At 39.9% G+C, this 12,483-nt stretch overlaps 1 protein-coding gene across 1 annotated transcript; it reads right to left on the bottom strand.

The window, feature by feature from the left end:
* Nucleotides 1-3,238: 3,238 nt before the first annotated feature.
* On the bottom strand, nucleotides 3,239-11,809 carry LOC114583185 (vomeronasal type-2 receptor 26-like). The gene is made up of 6 exons (XM_077918157.1): nucleotides 11,664-11,809; nucleotides 10,346-10,637; nucleotides 9,211-9,855; nucleotides 7,747-7,974; nucleotides 5,206-5,332; nucleotides 3,239-4,140 (listed from the first exon to the last, which is right to left on the bottom strand). Exons 1-6 carry the CDS (start codon nucleotides 11,807-11,809, stop codon nucleotides 3,239-3,241), a joined length of 2,340 nt encoding a protein of 779 aa, XP_077774283.1.
* Between the last annotated feature and the right edge of the window lie 674 nt (nucleotides 11,810-12,483).

Genomic DNA, 12,483 nt, shown 5'->3' with positions numbered 1-12,483 from the left:
GGCAAATCCCCCTCTAAAAATTTATGCCACTATGCTAATGCTGGAAATTGTAGGAGTGTCTTAGTATTGTCTAGGGGATTTCCACCCAATTTTCCACTATAATGAGGTGTGTGTGGTAGTCACCCTCTACCTAGTTTCGGTCTTTCAAATATTACCACAGTGGTGCATTGTGAAAACATGGAAATATATCTTCAAAAAGGTTGCCCATCCCAGCTGTACATGCTCAACAGTATTATCCCACATACTTCATACCTACTATACTTCAACCTAGTATGAAAAACAGAATGCTTGTCTAAAGCCTAGTAAATTTGGGGCACAAATGAATAGGTATCAGACATGCTGACTTGGGAATGAGATTGAGGTGGGGGCTGATGTTGCACAGAATATCACAATGGTCAGGGACGATGAGAATTTTAGTCCAAAAATAGCTGGATGTTTCGGAAACCCTGAACTAGCTTGATATTCTTTGTAAAAACCTGGGAGTACATTTTAGAGCTGAAGGATTACTGGCCAACATATGCACTGAAAGATATATGATTAAGCACTGCATTCCTCCTGATCATCAATATGCCCTTTTGCTTGATTATTATTATTATTATTTATTTATACCCCTCCCATCTGGCTGTTTACCCAGCCATTCTGGGCAGCTTCCAACAAAATATTAAAATACAGTAATCCATTAAAAAGGATGCGGGTGGCACTGTGGGTTAAACCATAGAGCCTAGGACTTGCCGATCAGAAGGTTCAAATCCCCACAATAGGGTTAGCTCCTGTTGCTCGGTCCCTGCTCCTGCCAACCTAGCAGTTCGAAAGCATGTCAAAGTGCAAGTAGATTAATAAGTACTGCTTTGGCGGGAAGGTAAGTGGCATTTCCATGCACTGCTCTGGTTCGCCAGAAGCAGCTTAGTCATGCTGGCCACATGACCCAGAAGCTGTACGCCAGCTCCCTCGGCCAATAAAGCGAGATGATCGCCACAAGCCCAGAGTTGGTCATGACTGGACCTAATGGTCAGGAAACTGCCAGAAGGCCCTTGGCGCTGGACCTCAGTTTCCGGGTAGAACAATGGGGGTGGAGACGCTCCTTCAAATATACTGGACCAAGGCCTTTTAGGGCTTTAAAGGTCAGCACCAACACTTTGAATTGTGCTTGGTTGAAGAGGATAGATTATGGGGTTTTGGTGGGAGTGTGTGTATGTGTTTTAAATCCCATTATTGAACCCATCCTGCCCACCAGAGATGTAAGCAACATAAAGGCATATGTTAAATCAGATGAAGTCTTTGGTAGAAGATAACATGTTTACAGTTGAACCATTGGCAGAAGGAAAAGGGCAGTTGGCTGTAGATGGGTGTATAGATTAAAAACTTTGCCAATGGAAGTATTAAATACAAAGCTTGGATAGTAGCATGTGGTTTTACTCAAAGAAAAGGAGAAAGTTTTGATGAAACCTTTTCTCCAACTGCAAGGAATGAGAGTGTGTGTTTGTTGCTGGCTGTAGCAGCACAATGTGGGTTCAAGGTGAATTATTTTGATATTGAAACTGCTTACCTCAATGCAGGTTTTCAAGAGGAAATATCCATGAGACAAGCACCTGGGTTCAAGGCAGGTGAACAGGGTTCTGTATACAGATTGTATAAAGTGATCTATGAGCTCAGACAATGTGCCAGGAATTGGAATGAATGTCTTGACAGTGTTTTGAAGAAATTTGGTTTCAAAAGAAGTATAGCTGAGAACTGTATGTAGACCCTTTGGCGACAAACATGATAAGTGTGATCTGTGTCTTTCATATGTCTTTGACTTACTTTATACTGTTGAAAGTGATAAGCAGGTACAACACATTTTCCTTTATTTACAGAATGCACTTGATTATTGTCTCAAATTGTCAGGATCAGTAGAATTACTGTGTTTTGTTGATAGTGCTAGGGCAAATTTACCAGACAGGAAATCAGTGGCTGGGATGGTATTTCAATTTGGCAATTCTTTGGTGGTGTGGAAGTCCAGGAAACAAGGGATTGTAGTCACTTCCTCCATGGAAGCTGAATACAGTGATCAATCTGATGTATGTAATGAATTGAAGTACTATATACAAATTCTCACTAACATAGGAGTAAAGTGTACTGTACATATCCAGTGCAGGTATGGGAGGATAATCAGGCAGTCATTGCAGTGATGGAGTCTGAATAGTTTAAAAGTAGAACGAAACACGTGGATATTAAATACCAAAATGTGAAAGATAATGTGAAGCAGTATTGTAAAAGCAGACAAATAATGCTGATGTGTTTACAAAATCTCTTACTTTTGAGATACATGCACAACTAGTTGAAAAGTTGGGACTTGTGATGCATAATGTGTAAACACTCTGTACATGGTCATTATACTTTCTATTTCTGTATGAGTGAGAGGGAGTGTTAGGGAATTGTTGCGGCAGAAACAGGTAGAAGTTTCCAGAACATTTGTTTATGCATGGGAGTGACACTTTGAGCATGTGTAGTTTCGGCTGGAAATGCCATTAAAAAGAACTATCAGTTTTGCTTTTGCAGACGGAAGACATCTGACCAACGAGTGCTGCCTGAAAATCTGCTGAGTCAGGACTGCTGATGGACTGTATCTCTGATTACAGACTGGAGAGGGAGAAACTGTAACTGAAAGCATGCACTATAGCTTTGATGATTGTAAATAGTTGCTACCGTAATGCTTTTGTAACTGATCAAGTAATAAAACTCTTGACTGAGATTTCAAGGCACCGGTGAGTGTTTCATCTCTAAAAGAATAACTTCAGTTACTGTTCAATGTTTCCAGAAAAAACTCTGCTAAATGAGTTGTAAGTCAAAACAAAAAAAATTCCTTCCAGTAGCACCTTAAAGACCAACTAAGTTAGTTCTTGGTATGAGCTTTCGTGTGCATGCACACTTCTTCAGATACACAGCTGTGTATCTGAAGAAGTGTGCATGCACACGAAAGCTCATACCAAGAACTAACTTAGTTGGTCTTTAAGGTGCTACTGGAAGGAATTTTTTTTGTTTTGACTATGGCAGACCAACACGGCTACCCATCTGTAACTGAGTTGTAAGTGTTTACAGAGGTACCGTCACACAAGTATCCAAGTGCAGAGAAAGTGTAATGGACAGTGACATTTAAAATAAGTTTTCTCGAGCAATACAGTAAAGGTCTGAATGATAATTCATTCACAAAATTTCCTGAGTGGCAGATAATAGCAAAACACAAAGACAGTGAGATTATTCAGACCTTCCTTCTTATTAGTTGTTCCCTGTTGTTCAGCTCAGGCCTCAGCACAATGATATAACATTTGGGGAGAAAGATACAACCTAGGAGCCCAGCACTGGAGGCTAAGATAGAAAAGATTTCCACAGCTACCATATATTTCCCCTTTGAACTCAGGTAGGATGGAATAAAGGAGAGCCAAACACTGCAAAATACCAACATGCTGAAAGTAATGAATTTGGCTTCATTGAAACTATTGGGCAATTTCCTGGCAAAGAACGCCACAACAAAGCTGATTATGGCCAGGAAACTGATATAACCCAAAACACAGTAAAACATAGTCATGGACCCCTCATTGCATTCAAATATAATTTCTTCAGCAACTGAGTGCATGTCAACATCTGGGAATGGGGGAGAGGTGACCAACCATACGGTACAAATGCCTGCTTGAATAAGGGAGCAGGAAAGAACAATGGCACTGGCAAGTCTTCTCCCCACCCACTTCCTCATCCTGGAACCTGGTTTGGTGGCCATAAAAGCAAGAACCACAGTAGTGGTTTTTGCCAACACACAAGAAACAGCCACAGAGAAGATCATGCCAAAAGTGGTTTGTCGGAGGAGACACAACACCTGCTTAGGATGTCCAATGAATAGCAATGCAGAAAGGAAGCAGAGCAGGATTGAGATAAGGAGAGTGTAGGCAAGGTTCCGGTTGTTGGCCTTGACAATGGGAGTGTTGTGGTGCTTCAGAAATATTCCTAGCACCAAGACTGTGATCAGACAAAAGAAAAGAGCAAAGAAGGCTAAACTGATGCCCAGTGGTTCTGTATACGATAAAAAGGAAATGAACTTGGGAATACAGAAATCCCTGGTTTTGCTTGGATAGGCTTTTGCTGTGCATGTAGAACAGGCATTCATGTCTGAAAAAGAAAAGACATGGGCTTCATTTCGAATTGATTTCAGACATCTCACAAGCATGTTTTCTCTTTTACATCTAAAACAATCCATTCATATTAGGATATTCCTTTTGTGTCTGTCTTCTCAAAATATGGAAGGTGAGGAGTTGATTATGTGGATTGCCATCTACGTTTCTGGAAATGTTATGGTCTCATGTATTTTAGATCTCTGTGGATGCACAGCTGCCTCATTAGTTGAATCTGCAAGGTAGTGAGCTAAGATTAGAGACATTTTTTGTTTATAAGCACCGTTCTGTGTCCAATAAGCAGAGGTCACCTTTGCCCAGCAGCACTGTGGCCCACAGATTGCAGCAAAATACTGGGCAAGGTTTTGTGAAGTACAGTGGTACCTCGGGTTAAGTACTTAATTCATTCTGGAGGTCCGTTCTTAACCTGAAACTGTTCTTAACCTGAAGCACCACTTTAGATAATGGGGCCTCCTGCTGCCCCTGTGCCACCGCTGCACAATTTCTGTTCTCATCCGAAAGCAAAGTTCTTAACCCGAGGTAATATTTCTGGGTTAGCAGAGACTGTCAATAAAGATTTGGCCCGATTTTATCCCATCACCATTGTTCAGTCCAGTTATTTTGCTGCTCTAACAGGTCACATAATGTTCCTGCTTGGAAAAATTCTTTGCTCATTTGTGAAGTTTAGATACAGTTTTCCCACTTTCAATTCCAAAAGAAATTTAAAAAAACCCAATTTTATCAAATAACAGAGCAGTATACAAGGAAAGGATTTGTGTACCACCTCAAAGTATAACATCATATTTACTTGTTTTTGGACACCACAAGAATCGAAAGTATGTGTGCAGATGAATACCAACTGGACACAGCTCATATGAATTTCTACACATTTTAATGTATTCCCCTGATGAACAACTTGTGTTTGAAACACATTGAGGTTAGCATGTATACCATTTGGTCCAAGTATTCTGCATCTATCACATTCACTTTTGCTTCTGTAATTTTGTTGTGTTTCCTTGATCGTGCACAAACTTTCCTCAGCTTTCTACACTCTATTTCTTACCCTTCTGGTCTGAAAACTTTCCTTCTGGACATGGGATGCAATCATAGCAACAAAATGGTTTTCCCTCCTTCACTTTCTTGCTGGAACCAGGATAGCAACTCTCAGAACATACAGAAAGAGGCTGGACCTAATTTGAAATTGAAAGAGTAGAATGATTATCTTGAGAAGGAGTCTCAAGTTCTTAAGATGATCTTCATGTATAACTGAAACCAAATTGGGACCACTCTTTCGTAACTTCATCTGACATCCATCGGAGATGTGAAATAACCAGGGCTGTGCAAGGTATTCCAAGTGTGGTTACAACCATTAAAATTAAAAATTAAGAACATTTTAAAACAAATTGAAAGGAAAGGAAGCCTATGGGGAAAGATTAACACATTTGGGGCTTTTAAGCTTAGAAATAAGGCAGATGAGAGGAAAGAGTAAGGATACATGAAATCATGCATTTATAAAGCCTAAATATGTATGGAAGTGAGAGCTGGACCATAAAGAAGGCTGATCGCAGAAGAATTGATGCTTTTGAATTATGGTGCTGGAGGAGACTCTTGAGAGTCCCATGGACTGCAAGAAGATCAAACCTATCCATTCTTAAGGAAATCTGCCCTGAGTGCCCACTGGAAGGACAGATCCTGAAGCTGAGGCTCCAATACTTTGGCCACCTCATGAGAAGAGAAGGCTCCCTGGAAAAGACCCTGATGTTGGGAAAGATGGAGGGCACAAGGAGAAGGGGACGACAGAGGACGAGATGGTTGGATAGTGTTCTCAAAGCTACCAGCATGAGTTTGACCAAACTACAGGAGGCAGTGGAAGACAGGAGTGCCTGGTGTGCTCTTGTCCATAGGCTCACAAAGAGTCGGACACGACTAAATGACTAAACAACAGCAACAACACAATATCTTACACTGAAGCTGAATGTTGTAATATTCATAACAAAAGGATGTACTTCTTCATAAAACACATGGTTAAACTCTAAAATTCACCAAATCAGCACTGGCTACAAACCTGGATGCCTTTAAAAAGGATTAGACAAATTCATAGAGAATAATTCTATCAAGGACTACTAGCTAATTGCTACCTCAACCATTGTAAGCAACAAGCCTCTGAATACCAATCTCTAGAAATTGCAAGTGGGGAACTTCCGGTTTGGCTTGCCATGGCTGAGGCTGTTGATTACATCTGTGCCATTTTACATGGGATATTTTGAGAATGAGATGGGAGTAATCATCCTCCCAACCCCCCAACTCTGGGGCTAGTGGGGGCAGCTTCACACGCAGATCACCCAACACCTGCCCCAATGTAGTAGGAATGGGGTGGCAGAGGGCTCTGGGTGGAAAAAACCATGTGTGTCTTTGGCAGCTTTCCAAAGTCTCCACCATGGGTGAACAAACTCCAGTTTTTTAATATGATAATTTGGACTTAATTAATGGGCATACTCTGAGTGAGGGGAGATAAACTACTCTGCTAACTAATTCAGCCACTGAGGAGCCAAATGATTCTAGTGGAAGAGAGATTATCTTTACTATGGAACTTTTATGTCGGAACGAAAAAGGGGGGGAGCCACCTTTGTTTTTATATATATATATTGCGTATTTGCTATTTTTCTTGGCAACCCCCCCCCCCCCCCCGGAAAGTCTGAATACAGGTTGATTAGGTATGCAATTATTAACTGTGCGGAAAAGATTTACAAAGTTGCAATTAATTCTGATGGGTGGTTAAAAGCGGAAGAGGCTTCTAGCCAAAGTACAGGCTTATTATTATTATTATTATTATTATTATTATTATTATTATTATTATTATCTGTTCTGGTATAAGATGAAATGGAAAGGTTTGGACATATGCCTGGAACAACTGGCAGAAAGCCAGATTTCCTCCATTTTGGGACGTGTCATATTGGATAACTACTGGCATGAAGAAGCAAAGACATGGAAGAAAATAAACACCCACACAGAAACATACTGTTTTGATATAACTTGCTTGCTGGACGAACTCAGAGGCTGTGGAAACGAATGGATTAACATCAGATTGATTTTGGGGAACCACCTGGACTAATTAAGAAAGCAGCGCAAAAGTGAGATGATGGCAATCGTTCAACCTCAGAGCATGGGAAGACAAACAAAGATTTATGATTTGGCTTAATATTTGGACTGTTTGATTATTTTATAATTTGGAATGTCTTTAATGTGGCCTTTATTGGATTGTCAAAATGGAAAACTTAATAAATATTATTATTATTCTAAAAAAAAGAAATTGCAAATGGGGAGAACACTTCTGCAATTACGTCCTGCGTTCAGTCTTCTCAAAGACATCTAGTTGCCTATTTTGGCATTGGGAATGTAATCAAACTAGCAGAAACATATGTTTATTCTTTTCAACACATTTAATATATTCAACAGCAAAGGAAACAGTGCAGATTTTTTTTGAGTCTTACTTTCTACATAGGTTGTATCATTTCTAATAAAAACTCGGTATTTGTCATGGGCTGAACATTGTTCATTCGATGAAACTGAATAGTTTCCCAAGCAGTTCCCAACTGAATCCTACCTGGTTAAACCAATTGTGCCATGTGATGGCATCCTTGTTGATGGTGAACACTTGGTCTGGAGAACCCTGGGGATCCATTCTCCCAACTTTCACTCTATGAAAGGATTGGTTTGAGGAAATAATCCAGTTAATAATATCAAATCCAGTCACTAACTCCCCATTCTGGTCAAAGGAGATCTTGTCTCCAGCACTGTTGTTAAAGGAGACAATTTTCAGAAAGTGATGGAGCTGAGTTGAAAAGGAAAAGAAGCTTAGGAGAGGCTGCATTTCTGCAGAATCTTTCACAGTATGTCATACAAACATTTTCCCTGGGTGGACGCAACACAGTTCTTTGTTTTCATACTCAGACATGTGAAAGTCGATGTCACATTTGCCAAACAACACTTCATTGCAATATTGTTGGTTTTTAGAAGTATCTCGTGTGGGATGAGTCTTGGGCCTTTTTTTTTGGTAACCAACTACACATTGAACTCCCAGTGTGAATCACAGGACCCAAAGATGGCACCAGGTAAGAATGGGTGAGAGAAGATATACAATAGGAGCAAAGGGGAAAGAAATACCAACATCAGGATTGGCTGCCTCGGTGGATCCTTCATTTAAAGCCTAGTGACACTTCATTTAAAGCCTAGTGACCCCTTCCAACTCACAACTGTATAATCTCAGAACATGCTCAAATTAATATAGAGAAAGAAGATGGAAGGATGGGCAGAGTTTGGGTTAGGGCTGCCATAGGTCCAGTATTGTGTCTGGGCAGAATTTTCTGAAACGGCTAAAATCTCAACAACTTTGCCAAAAAACCTCAACAACCTTGTGTTTGGCTTTTCACTTTTTGACAGATGGCAACCATAGTTTGGGGAGACCTTTATTAGACAGAATAAAAAGAGACCTGCTAGATCAGTCCAAAGCCTCCCTGGTCCAGCATACAGGTCTTGCAGTAGATTGCACAGTTGGACTAGATTGCCCTAGTGGTCCCTTCCAACTCTACAATTCTATAGTCTCAGAACCTGCTGACAGTAACATGGAGGAAAAACATGCAACTTAGAGGAAGAGAAGAGTTTGTCGAGACCTTTTGCCAGACAGAATCATAAGAGATCTGCTAGATCAGTCCAAAAGCCTATCTAGCCCAGAATATGGTTCTTACAGTGCCCAACCATATGCCAACGGGAAGCCCATAAGAAGGATCTGATTGGAGCATATTGTTATATATTCTGAGAGGTATTTTGCCTTCCAACAGGAGGAATGTCATCCCATTACCTGCAACACCTGCTGATTCTGAAAGTTCATCCACCTTCCATCAACCAATGAGTGGTGATTCAGTCGAGATGAAGACATAGAGTGTAAAGCATGTGCCACAGCATAAACAGCATTGTAGATGCTGTAGCTGTGGCCAGTCAAGCTCATTTCAAAAAATGTCCCAGGAAGGCTTTCCAACTTCTCTTTTCCTGTGCAAATATCTCCATCCACCTTGTCCCCATCTATACTTTGGAATACACAACCAAAGGCCTGCTGCCAGAAATCCCTGATAAAGCCATCTCCTGTTTTGAATGAAGGGTTTTTGCTTTCGATAAATGTCTTGAATCCTGGCAGATCACTGGAGTGCATAGAGAAGGACAGAACACCATGGACTATATCTGTATCCCATGTTCTTTGATACACCATTGAAGTGAGCTCTATCTGAGCTGTTACTATCCACACTTTTCCTTTATTTATTGTGCATTCTCTTTCTGAGATATATGGTAGCCACCTCAAGAAAACAATGAGATAAGATTCTGCATTAGCAACCACTACATTGGCTTTGCTGTCAATGATTTTATCATATATTTTGGCTCTCTCATGTAGCATGTCATTAATTTCTGTGACAATGGTAAATTTGCTGCTTCTTTCTATGAAGGCAAAACAAATACCCATTCTGGAGAATACTGGAAACACTGCCTGCACAAATCTTTCTCCATATTCATCATTGGATGTAAGGATCCCAATCCATGTCCATTTGAAATGGAGAAGCAAAGTCAGAATGCCTGCATGCTGAAGAGCATCTTTAGGAGACATTTGGTAGAAGGAAAGGCCTGTGGTTTTATCATTCATCACTGGAGCAGGGCCATATATGAGCTAAGTAAAGGAAATATTAATGAATGAACAAATAGGAGCCCAACTTTGGCTCACATAATCCCTTTCTTCAAAAAGTTGATGCATAAATTTATAATTACATGCACAAGAACATTTTCAATGGAGGCTGGTTCAGTAGGGAAAATGGGGCGCTGCCTTTTCTCAGAAAGTCTACACCAACTTGCCTCTTACTTACAACAAGTCAGGTGATTTCTCTGCCTGTCATTGGCTCTGACTGTAATTATTGCTGATATGCCTGCCTTCCACCTTCGTTCTATTACTAGAGAATGTACTTTCTTCTGTAGGTGCCTCTCATTTATGAAGACCTGTATCTCAGCTTCCATTTTACATTCCTACACAAAGAAATATTTCCCACATGCTTTCAAACACTTCTGTTTCCACACCCACAATCTTTTCTGTGTGGTGAAAAAAAGCATTTAAATGGATGAACTCCCACATTCCACATAAAGATAGAGACATCTACACAACCTACCTGTGGAATCTTGTAGATATCCAAGACAGTTGCAATATAACGAGAAATTAGAGGCTCCAGTCCCCCGACAACCGCTATTATTTTTTTCTGAATGTCACATATGTAGTTGGGAACTATTTTTTCTTTTGAAGACATAAGCTGCATTGTGGCCTGATAGGTATTCTTTGCATTGAAGTAACTGTCATAAATGTGGAAGCCCAAGGAAGTATTGGGTAAAATCTGAGAGTTTTCATTTATCTCCTTTACAGCAAATGCCAAAGCCAGGATGTGCTGGTAATACTTAGGCACTACACTAAAAGACAGTACAGCTTATTAGAACATCCCCCACATTGTAAAATATGTACTATGTTGTACTGCCTCTGCTTCCTTATTATTCCTTGCAGTATTTATGTACAAACTGACTTTAGGCAATGCTAACCTTTGGTGGGTTGCTCAAATCTTAGACAACTGTATTCTCCTTTACAACAATGCACTTAATATACTTTATTTATAAATTACCAATATAAAGTTCCGTGTGTTATCACAAACCATACGATTTGACATTTTCAGAAGGCTGCATTTTTTTTATTAAAGTTTTCTTGGTTTACAAAGGGATGCGCAATGTCTCTTTTTTCAAGTTACATTTTCCATAGGTCAAACCTACTCCCTCCCTCCCTCCCTCCCTTCCTTCCTTCCTTCCTTCCTTCCTTTCTTTCTTTCTTTCTTTCTTTCTTTCTTTCTTTCTTTCTTTCTTTCTTTCTTTCTAAGAAATCCTCAGAATACAGAACACTTTATAAGTTCTTGGTACCAGCACCAGTTTAAGGTGAAATCTACATTTTAAGAACATGTTCAGAGTGTGGTGATAACTGCACTAGAATTAGAGTTGTATTCTTTATTTGGAGAAACTACCATGTCTTGTAAAACTGTTGCTTCTCCCTTGGCATCTCCTTCCTTACTAGTTACACATATATACAGACTTAGCTTTGAATTAAACGAACATACACACAATCCCAGCTCTCTTACAAAGACATTTTGAAATTGTAAATGACATCAATCAGAGCAAGTGGTAAGAAATAGAAATTAAGAGAGCTTATCACTGATTCATTAATATTTCTGCCTTCATAGATAGTAGTTTCTAAAATGTTTAAGTGGAGGAAGCCATCACTAGTACTGTCAAAACCAGAGGAACTTGATCTGTCTCCATTCTGAATATAATTAAATTAGTATTTCAAGTTCACCACTTGAAAATTGTTTGACAAACTTGGGGAAAGACTGTAATTCACATCCTTAATGCAAACAGAAATAGTAACAGCAAACAATAACAATAACAAAGCCTTACGCGAGCTCTTCAAACAACACGGGTGGAGGTGCTTCAATGAAGGTTAGCGAGTTGGAGATTATGAAGGTCTGAGAAGTGATGCCACCAATTATGTTGCCTCTCAACTGATGATACTCGTGAAGTGGATTGTGTGGATCTCTTACCATGCAGTTATTGTGAAACTTGCATGCCATGTGAGAAAGTAGTACCAGTATCAAGACTACTAATATCACCATCCTCAGTACCAATTATCTCTCTAAACACAGATTGTTCTATTCCATCTTAGGAGACTTAAACAGGTAATTCCTTGATTTTTCTGAGTTCCGGCTTCTACAACTAACTTATAACGTGATTATTTATATTATCCTTCATACACTGTGCTATTACTTTTGCTTTTCTCCACTGAAAATCCTCGGGGAGGAGCTTCGCCAAGTAGTTGAATTAATTACAGCCCTTTTCCTAATTACAGGAGTAGGTAATCATCAACTTAATATTGGTGTTCACAAATGGAGTTGCAAAAAAAAAAAAAAAAAAAAAAAAGTGTATGGCATCTGAACAGAGGTTTTTTCTTTTTCCATGGAGGTGGTTAGGATGCCCCCCCCCCCATTCAAACTTCAGGGCCCAGAAATGTACTTTATTTTGACTGGCATGGATCTGCCAACTTCTTGAGCAGTTAATGTTGATGCTACTGCAGCAAAGGCATCATGAGGTAATGGAGGGCGCCCATAACTTCATGGCCCCCCAAATGTACTTCCTTTTGACTGGCATGGTTTTCCAGCATTCAGTTTTATTGGATGACAGTGCCAGCAACACTTCTTGAGCAATTCAAGTTGATGCTAAA

This window comes from Podarcis muralis, chromosome 13 (genome assembly GCF_964188315.1).
Source record: "Podarcis muralis chromosome 13, rPodMur119.hap1.1, whole genome shotgun sequence".
Classification (NCBI taxonomy): Eukaryota; Metazoa; Chordata; class Lepidosauria; order Squamata; family Lacertidae; genus Podarcis; species Podarcis muralis.
This window is presented reverse-complemented; position numbering and strand designations above follow the sequence as displayed.